At 42.4% G+C, this 18,986-nt stretch overlaps 1 protein-coding gene across 4 annotated transcripts in view; it reads right to left on the bottom strand.

Moving 5' to 3' along the window:
* LOC113065145 (Fc receptor-like protein 5) overlaps window positions 1-18,986 on the bottom strand; it is a 325,078-nt gene that overhangs the window by 181,611 nt on the left and 124,481 nt on the right. For 2 of the 4 annotated variants that reach the window (XM_026236361.1, XM_026236357.1), the window contains 3 exons: window positions 12,548-12,649; window positions 12,229-12,285; window positions 10,831-12,065 (listed from right to left, as the gene is read on the bottom strand). The exons of 1 other annotated variant lie outside the window; for it this stretch is intronic. In XM_026236361.1, the coding sequence (XP_026092146.1) occupies window positions 11,968-12,065; window positions 12,229-12,285; window positions 12,548-12,649 (257 nt within the window). In that variant the 3' untranslated portion in view covers window positions 10,831-11,967. Of the gene's footprint in view, window positions 1-10,830; window positions 12,066-12,228; window positions 12,286-12,547; window positions 12,650-18,986 lie in introns of those variants that run through there. One more of the 4 variants, XM_026236358.1, reaches the window with a different exon arrangement.

Raw genomic sequence — 18,986 nt, 5'->3', positions numbered from 1 at the left:
AAGGAGTCATGGCCATGGTACTGACAGAGGCAGTTTGAGGAGTTGGTGCTGGAGAGGTGTGAGTGGAGTGGGTGATCGGGGATCTATGGAGGTATCTGTTATGGTTCTGGTCTTCAGTCACAGATCAAGCTGGAGACAACAGGAAGTAAAGGGTAAGCAGGTTTATTGACAGAAATAGCAGAGAATGAATGACTGACGCAATGAACAGTGTGTATCTGTAGTAAGTTCGTGTGCGGCAAGGAAGAGGACAAAGGGATCGGCCGCACTGCTGACGTATTTATTTAACAGAAAATAACAAAAACTTTGCAAACACCAAATGGTGACTTTTATTCTGACACGTTGGCAGAGCGCTTTCGGTTTAATACTTCCGGTTTCCGTCTCCGGTTCGGGTAAGCAGTCCGTCTCTCTCTCACTTGCTTCCATCTCTCCTGGCGTTTTATACTCTCTCCACACAGAAACAGGTGATGATAATTTTTACCCAAACCACTCACTTACTGCTCGTCTCCTGATTCTCTCTCCCGCTGCAGACTTTGCTAAACAACGCCCCCCCTGCCACATACCCCCACCGCCCGTCTCAGGCCGGGGAGCCATCCGGCCTGCAGCCCCTCCCCCCCACTTCTGGAGAGGAAGTCGGCCACCACCATCTGAACACCTGGCCTGTGGATCACCTTGAATTTAAAAGGCTGAAGAGTTTGATACCAACCAGTCATCCGCGCATTGGTATCCTTCATACGGTAGAGCCACTGCAGCGGAGCGTGGTCCGAACAGAGGGTGAACTCCCGCCCCAGGAGATAATAGCGGAGGGTGAGGACGGCCCATCTTATGGCAAGGCATTCTTTTTCGATGGTGCTGTACTTAGCCTCTCTCTTCGAGAGCTTCCGGCTAATGTATCTCCTAGGACAGGACTGCCCCCAGCCCCCTGTCAGACGTGTCTGTCAGCAACAGAGCAGCCTTGACCTGAGTAAAGGCCTGCTGACACGGCTCCGTCCAGTAAGGACGGCTCCGTCCTTTTTAGTAAGGTCAGTCAAAGGGCTGGTGAGGTCCGAATAATTAGGAATAAACTGTCTATAATATCCCGCCAGCCCCAAGAACTGCCTTACCTCCTTTTTGGTCTTGGGACGCGGGCAGGTCGCAATAGCGGCTGTCTTATCAATTTGGGGATACCCAAGTGGAAGCCCAGATATCTTACTTCCACACGCCCAACCGCACACTTCTTTGGGTTGGCCGTGAGCCCCGCTCCCCTCAGCGACCTCAGGACAGCCCTCAGATGCTGCATATGCCGCTGCCAATCATTACTAAATATAATGATATCATCCAGGTAGGCAGCTGCATATGCAGCATGGGGCCGCAGAATCCTATCCATGAGGTGCTGAAAGGTAGCTGGGGCCCGAACAAGCCAAGCAGAAGGGTAAAAAATTGGTGTAATCCAAACAGCATTGTGAAAGCTGTCTTTTCTTTGGACAATGGCGACAAGGGGATCTGCCAGTAGCCCTTTTTTAAGTCCAATGTCGAATTAAAACGAGACGTGCCTAGCCGATCAAGCAACTCGTCAACCCGTGGCATTGGATATGCGTCGAATTTCGACACAGCATTCACCTTGCGGTAATCTACACAGAACACTGAGCCGTCCGTTTTCGGAACTAAAACTATCGGGCTCGCCCAGTTACTATTAGATTCTTCTATTACCCCCATGTCCAGCATAGTGCCTAATTCAGCCTGAACTACTTTTTTCTTGTGCTCAGGTAAACGATACGGCCGGCTGCACACTACCACGCCCGGCTCGGTCTCGATATGGTGCTGAATGAGGTTAGTATGGCCCGGTAGGGGCGAGAAGACGTCGGCAAACTCTGCCTGCAATTTCGTTAAATCATTGAGTTGGGACGGTGAGAGGTGATCTCCACCTGGAGCCAGGGTGAGGGATTGTGGTTTGATATTTGCCTCTGGCCCGAGATCACCCCCCCCCCCCAATCACCGTTGCCAACATCACTGATTCCGCCTCATTTCATTCTTTAAGGAGGTTGAGGTGGTAGATCTGACGGGACCCGTTCCTATCGGACCGTATTACCTCATAATCGAGATCTCCGACCTGTCGTGCGACCTCAAACCATCCCTGCCACTTAGCCATTAATTTAGAGCTCGACGTTGGGAGTAATACAAGTACTTTCTCTCCCGGTGCAAATTTGCGTAACCTAGTTCCCTTGTTATACAGCTGCCTCTGGCGGTCCTGGGCTTGTAACAAATTCTCCAGTGATAGCCGCCCCAATGTGTGGAGTTTTGTTCTCAAGTCCAGCACATACTGAATTTCGTTTTTGCCCTGAGATGGTCCCTCCTCCCAAGTTTCTCTCAGTACATCGAGCACCCCCAGGGGCTGGCGTCCATAGAGAAGTTCGCGGGAGGAAAACCCCGTGGAGGCTTGCAGGACCTCTCGCACAGCGAATAACAAGGGCTCTAGCCACCTTTCCCAATTTTTGGCGTCTTCGTGAACGAACTTACGGATCATGGATTTAAGTGTGTGATTAAATCTTTCGACCAGGCCGTCAGTTTGTGGGTGATAGATGCTAGTTCGAATCGATTTAATGCCCAACATTCTGTACAGTTCGCGTAGCGTACGTGACATAAATGCGGTGCCCTGATCGGTGAGGATTTCTTTTGGAACCCCCACCCGGGAGATAAGACGAAACAGGGCATCCGCAACACTTTTAGTGGAAATGTTGCGGAGGGCCACCGCTTCAGGATATCGTGTTGCATAATCTACTATGACTAATGCAAAGCAATGTGCTCGTGCCGATGGCTCTAATGGCCCGATGAGGTCCATACCAATTCTCTCGAAGGGGACCTGCATTAAGGGAAGAGGGCGCAAAGGCGCTTTTGGGGCGGCCGGTGGGTTCACCAACTTACATTCCGGACAAGATGCGCACCACCTGCGCACGTTGTCATGAATGCACGGCCAAAAGAAACGGGTCATGAGGCGATTTAGTGTTGCTCCCTGTCCCAAATGGCCCGCCATAGGGTTAGAATGTGCCGCATGGAAAAGCATTTCCCTGCGGCTCTTCTGAATTAACAATTGGGTTGTATTCACTTTGTCCAACCGGTCTTTTAAAATGGCAAAATACGGATAGGTGAGCGGGAGGGAGGTTGGAGAGGCTGGCCATCGATGGAGCAGACCTGTTGAAATGCATGCTTTAACGTCTCATCCTGAGACTGCTCCAGAGGAAAGTCATCACGCTCCGAGAGAATCAGTCTCCCGATTTAGTTCAGTTCCTCTGAAGCAGACCCCAGCGGTCCTGGCTCAGTTTCTCCCACCTGTACCCGCGCGGTGTCCTTCCGTGCCTTATTTCCCCAAGAGGCATCCGCACATAACGACCCCAATAAAACCGTAAACGCGGGCCAATTCGTTCCCAAAATTATCAGATGCCGAAGGTGAGGACTAACCGCCACCTCTACACTATGCTTTTGTCTCCGGAATTGAATAATAATTGGGACAACCAAATACTCCACCACATCCCCGCGTACGCACCGCACCTTAACCACGCCGCTTGTATCCAATGCCCCCGGTTGAATCAGGCTTTGATGGATTAAGGTTTGGTTGCATCCTGAATCCACCAAGGCCGGATATGTACCCCCCTTGATACTTACAGGTATTTGGTACTCGCCAGCCTGACCGGGGGTGACCTGTGGGACCTCCGGGATGTCGCCTCCATCACTGGACACCTGTCCACGAAATGCTCGGGGTACCCGCAACGCGAACAGGCCAGCCCAGACCTACCGGCCGCCCCAGTGGCAGGGAGTGGATTGGAGAATTGGCGCGGAGAGAGCGGAGAAACGGAAGCACTGTCCCCACCGCCAGGCAGGGGCCCTTGGGCTCACGAAGTGTCCATGTTCGATCCCACCCCGCCCCTGGGGCGGGACACGAGGAGGGCCGGGTGGACGGGACCTAGGGAGAGGGACAGGGCGAGAGAGAGAGGGGGGAGAGAGAGAAGGAGAGAGAGAGATGGATGGTCGAGTCCAGCGATGTGGGGCGGTGGCACTGGACCCACTCGACTGTCTTCTTGGGAAGCCGAGCGATGAACTGCTCCAGCACCACCAGGTCGACGACATGCTCCACGTCACTTCCCTCGGCCAGTAGCCACTTGTGGCAGGAGTCTCGGAGCTGTTGGGCCATCGCGAAGGGTCGGCCGGCCTCGCCCAAGTCCAGGGACCGGAAGCGCTGGCGATGTTGCTCTGGGGACCGGCCAATCCTGCTGGATGATGGCCCTCTTCAGGTCGTTGAAGACCAGGAGGATCGCCACCGGAAGTTGTTGTGCGGCCACCTCGCCGGAGAGCAGGGAAATGAGGCGCAGCCGTTACTGCTCGCGGGGTCACCTGCAGGCCTCCGCCGACTTTTCGAACAGCTCCAGGAAGGACGAACCTGCCGATCAATCCAGCTCCGGAACCTCTCGCGGCCCTCCTGCTGGGCCTGAACGATGGCCTGGAAGCGTCTCTCCTGATCGGTCCTCAGGTCAAGCAGGGCCTGGTGTTGTTCGCGGTGCAGAACCGCGAGGGAGGCGATGATATCCGCAAGCGGCATGGAGGACAGGCTTTAATGGCGGCGGCGGTCCTTCTTCCTTCCCGGGTTTCGGCACCAGTGTAGTAAGTTCATGTGCAGCAAGGAAGAGGACAAAGGGGTCGGCCGGACTGCTGACGTATTTATTTAACAGAAAATAATGAAAACTTTGCAAACACCAAATGGTGACTTTTATTCTGACACGTTGGCAGAGCGCTTTCGGTTTACTACTTCCTTAACTTTTATTAACTTAAGGCTTTACTTTTATTCTTGATGTTGCCACTTCCGCTATGTTGACGAGATGCTGGGCCCTTTAACTAACCTGGCACAATGCGACACAAGGTGCAGCGCAAGTCTGTTTGCTAGTTTCAGTCTGGTGCCATTCGCATTTCCCCATCCAGCGCCACATCGTTTAATTAGCAAATGCATTTGCGCTCATTTTTGCGCCCATGGGCGTGCTGGTCTAAAAAAGAGGTGTGTTCAGGCACATTGCTATTTTAAGGAGCTGAAAATAGACTGCGCCATAGACCAGCTCAAACTTGGTCTAAAGTCTCGTGCAATTTTTTTTCTTTGTTATTTAAAGAGCGTACACACTGCTTATCCAAACAGGGATGCACAGCAGCACACAAACATGCCAAGGATTGCAATGTATAAGATTTTTTTTGTCTAATTCAACTGTTTCACGGTTCGGTTTTATTTCAAGGTTTCAGAGTTATGGTACAGTTCGGTATGTGCTATGTTTATGAAAAAAACTATACATTCTAATTAAAAAAAAGAAGAAGAATATTCTATCTAACTACAAGCAAAGTCATGTCTAGCATAAGATTTTAGGTACAGAAATTGAATAAAGTAATCAAATGTAAAACAGCATTGCATGTTGGACTGTATAAATTAAAATTAATTCTTTATTAAATTTACAAAAGCTTTTTAATCAAGATCAGTGAGTGATTTCTTTGTTGTTGCTGTTCGTTTAATATAAACACTTTAAGAGAATGCACTGATACAGCAAGCCTATGTTCAGCCGGCTATGTTTGCTGTAGGATACTTACCAAGATGGGCCTTTTGACATAATTTTTGTTTGAATTTGTCCATTTTAACACAATACTTCAGAGAGAGCTTATATTTGCGTGCTTTCTGAGGCACAGGTTTGCACGCTTCGGGTAAGTGCATGCACAATTCTTCTCACTGCGTGTGCAGGCTTGCGTCCTTTGGCTTTTAAATGTTTAAACTGACAAAGCTTAAATTAGTTTAGGTTAAATGTAATGTTTAGGTTAGAGGTTTTCATGGGTCCAAAAATTTGATCCCGAACCCGAAAGAGACCTGTAATGTACTACACAGAACCAACCCGGACCCGTCTATTATTTAAAAGCTGGACCCGAACCCGCCGGGAAGACACAGACCCGCCTGTACCCGATTGTCACATATTCCACCTTAAATTGCTATTACATTGCAATTGCAAGGCAATAAACCTGTTGCTTACCTAATTTAAGGAGCCATAGTCTCTCTTCATTGTACCTGACTGTTATGCATTACTATTCTCCGACAAGAACGTTTTCCACGTTATTCCGCTCGTTATTCCAAGTCCAAGCTTAATCCACTAATTATTTCAGCTTCAAAAGTCCACTTGATGTTACGGTGATGCAATTGCAGCTGTGCACATGTACATACTGACTTGAGTCAACTCGCATAATAACTTCAACTGTTTGTTTTGAACTATAATAAGCATTGCTCTGTGACGATTGTGACCCAGTGAAACACAGGGAGAGAGAGATCCAATTGCAGGTATGTTTATTTAGGGTAATCCAAATCGTAATCCAAACAAGCTGGGGTCAAAACCAGAAAACAATCCAAAAAATAACAAAAAGGGAAGGAACAGGAACAGGAACTCGGAATGTGAGGAATCTCAGAAGACGAGAATACTGGGTACAGAAAGAAACGGAAGGAAAGGACTCCATGCAGACAACAGGAAAAGACTGGTTAATATAGGGAGGCTAATGGCTAATAAGTGAAGACACCTGGTGCAATTAACAGGAGTGCAATTACTGTGACGTACTGGGACAAGGCTAGTGGGAATTGTAGTGCCTACGGTGAGGTGCCTAAGGGGAAGTGAGCCCACTAGTGGAAACCCAGGGAAACAGAGACCAGACAGCGTAACATTACACCCTCCTCCATGGAGCAGCTACCAGATGCTCCACCCGAACCCAAGAAGAAACCAAAGACACAAAGAGACCAGGAGAGAGGTGGAGCAGCGGAGGACCAGGGGGAGGGACGGAGGGCCAGGTAAAATGGGGAAACAGAGACGTGAGGACCAGCTGAAATGGGGAAACAGAGACAAGAAGTGCAAACACAAAAACAAGGAGCCCAGGAGGGAGAAGGACTGGCGGAGGATCAGGGGGAGGGACGGATGGCCAGGTCCTTAGAGAGAAACAGAGAGAAAGACAAAGACAAGGAACCCAGGAGGGAGGTGGACCGGCGGAGGATCAGGAGGAGGGACAGAGGGCCAGGTCCATAGATGGAAACTAGGGATGCACGATAATATCGGCACAACATCGGTATCGGCCGATAAAAGCTTAAAATGACCATTATCGGTATCGGCCGATATGAATATTTCTGCCGATGAGCCAAACCGATATTCTCCAAGTGAAATAATTGACCTGTTTTTCAGATGTGAATGTCTGTCTACATTTGTAAAATAATAAATTTATGGTAGAATCAGTACAGAAGAAATACATGGATTTCTCTTCAGTAAAATTAAAGTTTAAATATATCAGTATATATTTGTAAATATATCAGTATATATCTGTATATATATCGATATCGGTATCGGCATCGGCCAAAATTATTTAGAAAATATCGGCATATCGAATATCGGCCAAAATCCAATATCGTGCATCCCTAATCAGAACACTTAAGACTAAAAATGTAGCTCAATAGAGCTAAACAACTACATTCAATACAATACACACAAAACAAAATGACAAACTTACCCGTGGCCAGGTAGGCTAGCTGTAAAGTGATTATTCTTAACACCACACACACACACACACGTGAGGCAAGTGATCACAAGGGGCAATACAATCTCAGTGCTCCAAACACCACCAAGGCTCTAGTACGGCCAGCCTCCTGACACGGGCCTAACACACAGAACACCAGTTATATGGTTATATAGTTTATATACAGTTATATACAGTTTCTTGGCCAGTGCTGCTGTGTTTTCAGTCCAGGAGAGGTCCTGTGTGATGTGCACACCCAGGAACTTGGTGCTGCTGACTCTCTCCACAGTCTCACCGTTAATGGTCAGAGGAACGTGCTGAGTGTGCGTTCTTCTGAAGTCAACAACAATCTTCTCCACGTTCAGAGAGAGATTGTTTTCCCTGCACCACACGGCCAGGCAGCCCACCTCGCTCCTGTAGTTTGTCTCATATCTGTTGCTAATGAGACCCGCCACAGTCGTGTCATCTGCAAACTTAATGAAGAGGTTGGAGTTGTGTGACGGTGTGCAGTCGTGGGTCAGCAGAGTGAAGAGGAGGGGGCTCCATCCTTGGGGGGGCCCCAGTGTTCAGTGTGATGGTGCTGGATGTGTTGCTGCCGACCCGTACTGCCTGAGGTCTTCCAGTCAGAAAGTCCAACTGCCAGTTACACAGCGAAGTGTTGAGCTCCAGTTGGACCAGTTTGTAAATGAGCTGTTGAGGGATGATTGTGTTGAATGCTGAACTGAAGTCAATGAACAGCATTCTGACACATGAGTCCTTTTTGTCCAGATGTGTGAGTGCTGCGTGGACGGCAGTGGAGATGGCATCATCGGTCGACCAGTTAGACTGATATGCAAACTGGAAGGGGTCCAGGGAGGGAGGGAGGGCAGACTTGATGTGGTGCATGACTAGCCGTTCAAAGCCCTTCATGAGGATGGTAGTAAGTGCAACAGGACGGTAGTCATTGAAGCAGGATGGAGATGGCTTCTTCGTGTAATGGGGAAGGTGTAAAACAAGGGCAACAACCACAGTGTGTTTCCTTGCAAGCACAAACCAATTTATTAAACACAAATGGTAATAAGAAGTGGCAAAGAAATGAAAAGAACACAAAGGTTTAACCCACTACAGACCATAGGGTTCCCCAATCCCATACAATGGCAATTCCACTATTAAAGAGTACACTCAAATCACAACACAAAACCTATAACACTACAAGTGTAATAGAAAAACAACACCCACTTGACTCAAACCACTACAAATTGTGCCCAATCAACTTCAGAGAGTCAACCATGCATACAAGAATGGGAACCCCTTTGTCTTTGGTTGATTAAAACAAAACGAAGACAAATAAACAAAAAAAGCAAACCTCACGTACTCCAATATTCAATTAAGATCAATACCTGTGTTAATGAATGAATCTACTCAATTTCTGAGGCATCCACCAGTATATATACTTTAAGCATGCTATAAAACAAACAAACAAACACATGTTAAAATGGACCACACTAACCATAACCATGAGTCACAACCCTTACTTCCACAATTTACTTTAATAATGTTCACAAGGCAACGACTAGTTTCATTATCACAAAGCGTTGAAACATACCATACAGCTTCTCCTACTCAGCACATGGTCCCACAAAGAGAAAGGCCAGAAAATTTAATTTCCCCCTTTATAGTACTTGGACTCATGGGATCTGTAGTCCAACACATTTGTAGTCCCAAGCATGCCTAGTATGGAGCCACGACTAATGCTACCTCCACCCCATTACATTCGGAACTGAAATGATTGTGGTAGTTTTGAAACATGTGGGAACAACAGCCTGACTCAGTGAGATGTTAAAAATGTCTGTAAAGACATAAGTGAGTTCTTCTTAAGTCTCTCAGTACATGCCCAGGGATGTTGTAAGAACCCGGAGCTTTGTGTGCATTGATCCCGCTGAAGGATGCATTGATCCTGCTCCTCATGCTGTCTGGGGTCAGCTCCATCACCTGGTCGCCGGGAGTGGTGCTGTTTTGTTGCTCAAAGCGAGCGAACAAGGTGTTCAGCTTGTTCAGCAGAGAGATGTTGCTGCTACAGGTCCGTGGTGGGGGCTTGTAGTCCGTAATAGTCTGTATCCCCTGCCACAGGTTCCTAGTGTCTCTGCTGTCAGTTTCAAAAATTAAGTTGTACGTTTGAAGGAGTATTTTTGTTCCCAAAATACTCCTTCCGGTTTGTCACAAGTTTCGGAAAGTTTTTTTGGAGTATGGCTCTGTGTGACGTTAGATGGAGCGGAATTTCCTTATATGGGTCCTGAGGACACTTCTGCCGGAAGACCGCGCGCTCCCGTATAGCAGAGCACTGAGAGCACAACAGACATTCACTGATCAGAGCGAGAGCGTCACGAAAAGTCACAAAAGAAGTGTGTTTTTGGTTGCCAAGGCAAAAAAACCCTGCACAGATAACCAAAAAAAAACAGCATTAAGGGACCAGTGGATGGAGTTTATTTCTACAGAGCATCAACGGAGTTGTGCAAGTGTTTTTGTGTGTTCCCTGCATTTCGAAGATGATTGTTTTACAAACAAGGCCCAGTTTGACGACGGATTTGCGTATCGTTTATTTCTTAAGGATGATGCAATCCCAAGGAAAAAGGGTCACGATCGTGTGTTGGAACCACAGGCGGTGAGTAAAACTTCTTCAAATATCTCTGCCTCCTTGTTAGTGCGTCCACCTCCCATGCCAGAGACCCGGGTTCAAGCCCCGCTCGGAGCGAGTCGTTGCTACTGCTGCTTTCGTTCAGTTTCAGCCTCTGGATCTGATTCTGGATCATAAATAAACGGCTGAATCTGACTGTTAGCCATGGTTTGTTTTGGATGATGGTTTTTCCCTCACGGTAATGTCACAGTTTCCAAACGCTCTCAACGCAAAAGCCTATTCGCGCTCGTGATTCTTTAGCTCCGCCCACACGTCACGCCTCCAGCCGGTCGTGTTTTTCCGGAAAAAAACGGTACAGACTATCTTTCTCTTATGAATATAATAAAACTAAAGACTTTTTGGATTTATGAAGGATGCAGTACTACTCTATATGTACTCAAGATTAACAGGATATTGAGTGAAAACGAGCATTTCACCCCCCCTTTAAAAAGTCTGTTCTGCTCAAGTTTAGAAATCAGAGTCTTTTGGCAGGCGAGCTTCTTAGTTATAGTTAAGCATATGTTTATTGTATAAATACAAAAATACTAATATATATATATATATATATATATATATATATATATATATATATATATATATATATATATATATATATATATATACAGTATAAAAAATAAAAACAAAGATATATAATTTGCTCGTTTGTTTAGAGGCATCGATCTCAAGACCACTGGCACCGGAGAAGCTGTTCCACAGAACCAGTATCTGGTTTCTTCATTTCACTTCAGTCCCTTGTAGACAGCAGGTGGATTCCAGTGTCTTGTGACGTCATGAGGTCTGGAAATACCCTAAGAAGCTCTCTATAAGAAGCCTTCCATTTTCATTTTTCATATTTCTACTCTTTCTTATTTGATGCCTGCTGTTCTGAGTCTGCAACACAGCATTCTACGGTAACATCACTTTTCATCATTTTTCCTTAGCAAAGCTCTTACTAATGTTTCATTTATAGCTATAATTTTGCTATTATATGCTATAAATATTTGCTCAATTATTATTTTTAAATAATTATAATATAACGTGTGGTGTTCTTCTTAATAAACCACTTTACAAATCAAAATACTTACAATATATGTAGATGCAATACAAAAGTATTACATATAAAGAAATAGGCAAACGTGCAATAGGACAATTGCATAATTTCCTCAACAACACAATTCCAATGAATAATACACCATTCAGAATATTCAGAATACTCCAATGCAGAACATTGTCTGCTGAATGCACACATGTGGATAAAGGATGTAAACACTGATAAAAGGGACAGAACACACATAAAAACATTTTTTGTGTTTCTCAGTTACTCTTCTCCCAATCCCAAGTAAATGTGTGTATTTCCTTTTGCCAAGGGATGAAGGGATGTGTAATCTGTGTAATAGGAGTGAGTGTGATGCTGTGATGGGACTGGAAGAAACTATAGTCTGCCCCGACCCAGATTCTACTCCACAATAGATGTTTAATCCTGCTCATTTCCTAAAATGGCTTATTGTAGAAAGAAGAAAGTCAATCATTATGTTGTTTCTAGATCATTTGAGATGATCACATCCTGAGTAAATGGTGACCAGTTGTATAATGGGAGCAGGTGTGGGACACCGAGAACCATCTCAGACTATTAGGAGTCAGAACGTCATTAACATACAGAGCACAGCTGTTACAACAGGAGCAACTTCATTTATATTAAGGACAGTAAACTATAACTGTGTAAAATGTTTGAGCTTAGGATGTTAGTGGTTCATTTAGACCCAAGGTCTAACCCAAGGTCACATGTACTTTGTCTTTGCTGTGTTGTAATAATCATCTTCATTGAGATCTTCAATGTCCTGGTTATTTTTTCTTACAGTACGTCCACTTACAATGTCTACAATGAATAACAGAGAAAAGAAAAAGACATTTGTTTTGAATGAATTTGCTCCGCAAATATCCCAGTAAAATATAAGATAGATGTGATGACTTATAAAAGAACTACTGCATTATTAAATTATCAACTTGACATAATTACCTTCTGTAACATCATTAGTTACCTGTGCTTATGTCTTTATTTCTTGTGGCATCAAGAGAGTCATAAATATGAGCAGTTCCTGTAATAAATTAATGTATCATAAGAATTTAAGCCCACAGAAAAATACTGCTTTCATGTTGACACAGATTATAGCTCAAGTCAGCTAAATATGTCATGTGCTATTAACATTATAAGTTACATGTGAAATATTTTATGCATTATTGATAATGAAATGAAACTGAATTATATCAAATTGCTTTAGAAGAGGTGGAAACTATTTAATAACCTCATTTTGTAAAGACTAATGGTCAAATATTTAAGGTTAATGAGTACAGACTGACCAGACGTGAGTGCTGTATATACATCTTCACTCTGGTTCTTCTCTGATGTCTGACTGCTGTTCTTCTGTTGACCGACACGAGAGAGAGACTGAGATCTTCCACCTAGACAAACAGAAACTGTTCAGGAAAAATAAGGGGGTCAAAAATGACTTTAATCTCCTATTATGCAAAGAAGAAAAACACTTTTATAAAGTGTTTGAACACAGTTGTGTGGCTGCAGTGTTTTAAAGCAAAGAGGACTTAATAAAAGAATGGAAGAGAGGATGGGAAAGGAAATGAAGGGTAGACATTATTTTTCTATACAACCAAACAGTAGAAACAGAAGGGCATGTTTTCCTCGAGTGCAAAAAGTATAAAAATAAAAGCACTTTTTGGAGTTGAAGTGGTTTCTGTTACTTCTTTGTTTTATCATAGTGACATTTCTTCAGTTTTTGTATTAAACAGGACTGTATATAAGAGTTTAGTTCAAACTTTGACCTTTGGAGGGCAGTAATATGTCTAGTAGCATCTACACTGCCAGAAAACTGACACAGTGCTTACTTTTAATTTTCAAAGGAAATGTCCTGGAAATATATCCACAAAAAAAATAATATTAAAGTCCTATATATTTGTGCCAATCATTTTACTTCGGACAGCCTCACAATCGAGGGTAAGTTCAGAGCTGGAGTTGTGTAAAAATTGCTTCTGGAAGAGGATCAATTAGCTAAAGCTAACGCTACAATCGTCTCTGTCTGTTTTCAGTGACGCTGACTTCACATCCTACCAGAATTAGCATAAATAGAAGTCCAGCTATATCATTATTTTTTCATCTCTCCATGCTCCCCATCTGTGTATTTCATAAACACACATTTGTTATGCACAGTAAAATCAGATTAACTGATTATAAAACAAGTGTGTTTTCTGTAAAGAGCTTGTAATAACAGTTGTTATTTGCAAAGGCCAGCATTATTATGCCAGGTGTCCTAACGTTTCATCTTACCCCATCAGATTGTCTAACCAGGGCTCACTTGTGCATGTGCACATCAGTATTGCATCATTCTTTCCTGCTGAACAACCAGTGTTTGGAATAACACTGTTTAAAATAACGGCGTTAGGTAACAACGTTATTTTTTCAGTAACGGAGTAATCTAACTAATTACTTTTCCCGTCGTTATAACGCCGTTAACATTACTGGAAGATGAATGCGGTGCGTTACTATGCATTGATTTGTTGATTTCGGATGACGATGTAATCCGAACGCACCCCAGGCTCATGGGGCGGTCGAACTGCACTTTTCTCTCCATTGACTTCCATTTATACGCATGCGAATGCGTCAGACCGGAAACGTAAGCTTATGTGAAAAATTTCGCATTTCGCTGCATTCCAAAGTTCAAGTTTGGTGAACTCTGACCTGCGAATTCGCATCACGTGAAGATGTGGGACCAGTAGAAGATCGATACGTCACTGCGTGACCTCTCTGTACAGAATTTCAAAAATGAAGGAAGCGCTATATAACTTTAGCTGTAGCGCAGCATCCTATTTTATATAATACATATTTAAAACATTATAAAAAATAAAATAAAAAAGAATCTGCATGGTTTGTAGTGTCAACCGGAACAGATGATACATTTGAATGAAGACGTTTTATAATTTTTTATCGCAGAGAGTACAATATAATAAGACGCTTTCAACGCCGTCGCAAAAGACACAGTACAAGCACATATTAATCCATGTTGTGATAATTGAGGAGAGACCGTTTTATCTTGCTCCCGCCCATATTTGCAGCGGCGTCGGAAATAATTTCGCACGTCTACTGTGACCGCGCCTTCACACAGCGAGTGAGGAGGTGGGTTAATAACGAGATAAGCGATTATAATTGACTAAGGCAGAGTCATGTGTTTCATGGTAGCCAATCAGAGCCAGTGTTTTTACGCCACCGGCGTCCATAGTGGCGTCAAACACACACTCACGCACGCACGCGAGATTCGCAGCAGCAACAGCAGCAGAGATGGCGAGTCAGGAGCAATCCGATGAAAGGTTGGCTTTTTCAAGGTAGAGATATAAGCACTACTTCAAATTCATTGCGGTCAAAGGCAAGAACGTGCATGTAATGTGTACATGTAATGTGATACACACGCATCTACAAAGCTTGTGGCCTAAAACACTTTTCTTACAAAGATAATACGTGGAAGTGCAGGATAAAACTCTTGCTGTCTGTTAACGTGCAATAAATATCGAAAGTTATGTACGAACACCTTTCTTTTCTACTTATTTCAAATGACTTGTGAAAACTGCTAAAAAAAAAAAAGATTATTTGACATAAAGCAACATTTTTTTTTTTTACAGTAACGCAAATAGTTACTTTCCCTGGTAACGAGTTACTTTTATTATAGCGTAATTCAGTTACTAACTCAGTTACTTTTTTGGAACAAGTAGTGAGTAACTATAACTAATTACTTTTTTGAAGTAGCGTTCCCAACAGTGTGAACAACACATAATTACTGTGTTTGCATTACTGTAAGGGTACTGTAGGTGTAGGCATTAATAAAGCAGAATCTGATGGGTAGCATTTTTTTTGTCACATTATGTTACCTACTGTTTCAATGGGAGCACAAATCATCAGAACAGGATATTGAAACTACACCCTTTTCTAAAAAGGGAGGTGTGAACACTAGCTCAATATTTAATTGGCTTCAATAATACTTAATCTGGCAGAAGATGAACCTTTGTAGTTTCTGTAGCACCACAGCAGGACCAAGATGACAATGATCAAAACTGTGAGTCCAGCAGTCACTCCAACTATCACAGGATTGAGATCAGATCCTGATGTTCTGGAGGAAGCTGAGATCAACACATTGTACAGTCATATTAGTGCTGTATATTACACAGAAACATTTCAATAGTGTTTACAGTTCCTACTCTCACCTGTGACTGAGATCCAGCTCTCGGGTGACTCTCCTCTCTCTCTGTGTTTGCAGGAGTAGAAACCCTCGTCTGACTTTGAGACAGTAGAGAGGATCATCTCTGTAATATTATTCTGGATGAGTGTCCCATCTTTATAGAAATCAGCTCTGAGGCTTGGTGGAGTTGAATAATGATATAAACAGTGTAGAGTCAGAGTCTCTCCTTCAGTCACAGGATGAACAGGACTCTCCAGAATCACATTAACTACAGAAACAGAGCAAACATCAGCTGATGAAGAGTAAGAATCAGTGTGGTGACAACAACAACAACAACAACAATAATAATAATAATAATAACAACAACAACAATAATAATAATAATAATAATAATTCATTTTCTTTAGAGCTGCCATTCAAAACAAGAACAACTTACAAATGACAACAATCATAAATTAAAAGGAGTAATACAATCAAAGCAACATCTATTCAACATTAAAATAATCCACAAAATAAAATTAATCAGGAAAAGATCATTTAACCCTTGTATGGTGCTTGGGTCTGTGGGACCCCTTTTCACTTTTTTATCAAAAGACAAATTATACTATTAATTATTTTTTTCAAATTCAGACTCATTGGCCTTGGATCAAGACACACTGTACACACACCACCAGATCCACAAACACTGGCTGAGTAACAAAAATATGAAGATTTGAAAAGTAAGAAAATAATAACTATCACAAGCACTGTGTGGAAGAGATTTCCAGAGTCGAGGAGCAGCACAGGAGGAAATGAACAGCAGGAATAACAAGAGAAACAGATGAGGAAGATCTAATAGTGTGTGCAGACCAAAAGCTAATTTAGTTATTTGCAAGAGTCAATTACACACAAGTCAAAGCAAAGATGAGAATAGATGCAAATTTTCTTAGTGGAGTGGGGAGGGGGGGGGGGGTGTTATGAAATACATGTAAACAAATAAACATTTATTTTAGTTTAAATGACATGAGGGTAAATGACCAACAAGGGCTCCATGATTCTGGATAAACTGAGAAACACAATCATTTTTATTTTTTTAATGACAAAACTTAATACTCAAAGAGTTAATAGTCTTGTAGACTCGTTGATATTTAGGAATGAGATTGCGTGGGTGAATGAATTGAGACACAATCCATCTATTTCTATTCAGTATTATCTGAACTGAATAAACAAAGAAACACAGACTCACGGTGTACAGTGATATTCACAGGATGAGTTTTCTCTCCAGATTCAGACTCACACCAGTACACTCCAGTGTCACCTGTGCTGGTGGATCTGATTGTACATGTAGATCCTGTTTGTGTTCCCCACACTGATGATGAACAATCTTCCAGCCGCCCACGGTCTGTGTATCTTCTCATTCTCCATCCAGTAGAGTTACTCTTCTTCTCACAGCTCAGAGAGAGAGAGACAGATGTGAAGTGTTGAGTTCTGCTGGGACTGACGATCAGAGAGACTGGAGGAGAAACACCTGAGAAGACAATTACAACTACACTTCAGAAATCAACTCAAGACACTTTTATTGATCTAACACTTCACACAACCTAAATAGTTTCAAAATCAGCTTTTCAGATAAATATTAAAGTTGTAATATCTGAAATCCATAAGTCATCACTGAGTATTTCTTTTTAAAATTCATAATCAAACTTGTATCTTAATATGCCATCAGCCAGGAAGCCGAAGACAACAGTGACAGCCAGCAGAAACCTCAATAAACTGTTACTAGTCATTTTACTAATAACTAGGGATGCACGATATTGGATTTTGGCCGATATTCGATATGCCGATATTTTCTAAATAATTTTGGCCGATGCCGATACCGATATCGATATATATACAAATATATACTGATATATTTACAAATATATACTGATATATTTAAACTTTAATTTTACTGAAGAGAAATCCATGTATCTCTTCTGTACTGATTCTACCATAAATTTATTATTTTACAAATGTAGACAGACATTCACATCTGAAAAACAGGTCAATTATTTCACTTGGAGAATATCGGTTTGGCTCATCGGCAGAAATATTCATATCGGCCGATACCGATAATGGTCATTTTAAGCTTTTATCGGCCGATACCGATGTTGTGCCGATATTATCGTGCATCCCTACTAATAACCCATCATTTACCAAGAATCAAGGTCTGGTCAATGACGTACAATTTCATAATGAAAACTCTGTTTATTAAATAGATCAGATTATACATTTAATTATGTTCCCTCAAGTTCACTTGTGTAAGTAACACTTTTGTGGCACGGTAGTTATATTTTAGTTTTTCATGACAATTTTAGATAATGCTTTAGATTACAAGCTGCAAAGAACAACGTCAGTAAACAGAATTTACAGTATCATTGTTTCTGTAATTGTAGTGTACCCATTCAGCCCCTCTGTGCAGGTATAAGGGAACAATATGCTAAGTTTGAGGAGTAAAAGGGGAACAGGGTTGACTTAGATTTAGAACAAGTGTATATTTATACAGTAATTACAGAGAAAATGTATTTTATTTATTATTATTTATTCTATTTTTTTTTTTTTTTTGCTATGACAAAGCACAGTTTACATCCACTGAAATATAAATGTTGTATGTATTTTTCTGCGAACAGCTGGAAAGAGGTGAGCTTGTTTTAAACTGAACCTTGATGATATATCATACACAGTTATTTGGTGATAGTTGTGTTATGAAGCTGCTCGTGTGAAGTTGCTGAGATCGGTGAATAAGCTTTCATAAGGTAAGTAGACTCGTGAATTATAAATCATAGCAGAAACTCATTAACTCATTTCACTACATGTCCAGTTTTACTGTTCAGTCTCCATCATGTATCCTTTAATAATAGAATGGTTAAAAAAGACAATAATAAAATATGAATATAAAATTATAAAAAACTATATTGTCTTTCTAAATCGATATCAAACATAAGATTGTTGTTTAGGCCTTACATATCATGTAATATTAGAATAGGTTTCAAAATACTTACTGTATAAATGATGAATAATGTTACAGGTTGTTACTCCTTTATTCCCCAAACATCACGTATTATTCCTCTATACCTACACTGAGTTACTGAATAGGTTCACTATAATTACACAAACTCACACTGTAACTTCAGTTTACTTACGCAGTTCTTTGCAGGTTGTATATCTCGTTGTTAGTCCCTTATTCCCCAAATATTGTTCCCTTATACATACACATATGCTCTTTATAGATACACTACTATTACAGAATCACCATAAATACAGTACACTTACGTAGTTCAGACAGGAACCACTTTGGCAAGTTTACTTGAGTTTATTGAACACAATTTATCTTTGGTGGTATGGTTCCTTATGGGGCTTCTTACTCCCAGAATAATTGACATACTAGAGTTTTACCATTAACCCCCCGGGACCATGAATTTTAGAAATACATAACAATTAAGTCTTTAAAGCAAACAGTGATAATCATGTGGATGTGGCAGTGATACGTCTATCCTGTAGCCTGTTTATGAAGATGGGTAACACGCAGCGGTGAGGTCCAT

This window comes from Carassius auratus, chromosome 47, assembly GCF_003368295.1.
Source record: "Carassius auratus strain Wakin chromosome 47, ASM336829v1, whole genome shotgun sequence".
Classification (NCBI taxonomy): Eukaryota; Metazoa; Chordata; class Actinopteri; order Cypriniformes; family Cyprinidae; genus Carassius; species Carassius auratus.
The sequence above is the reverse complement of the archived record's forward strand: the minus strand, read 5'-3'. Positions and strand labels throughout refer to the sequence as shown.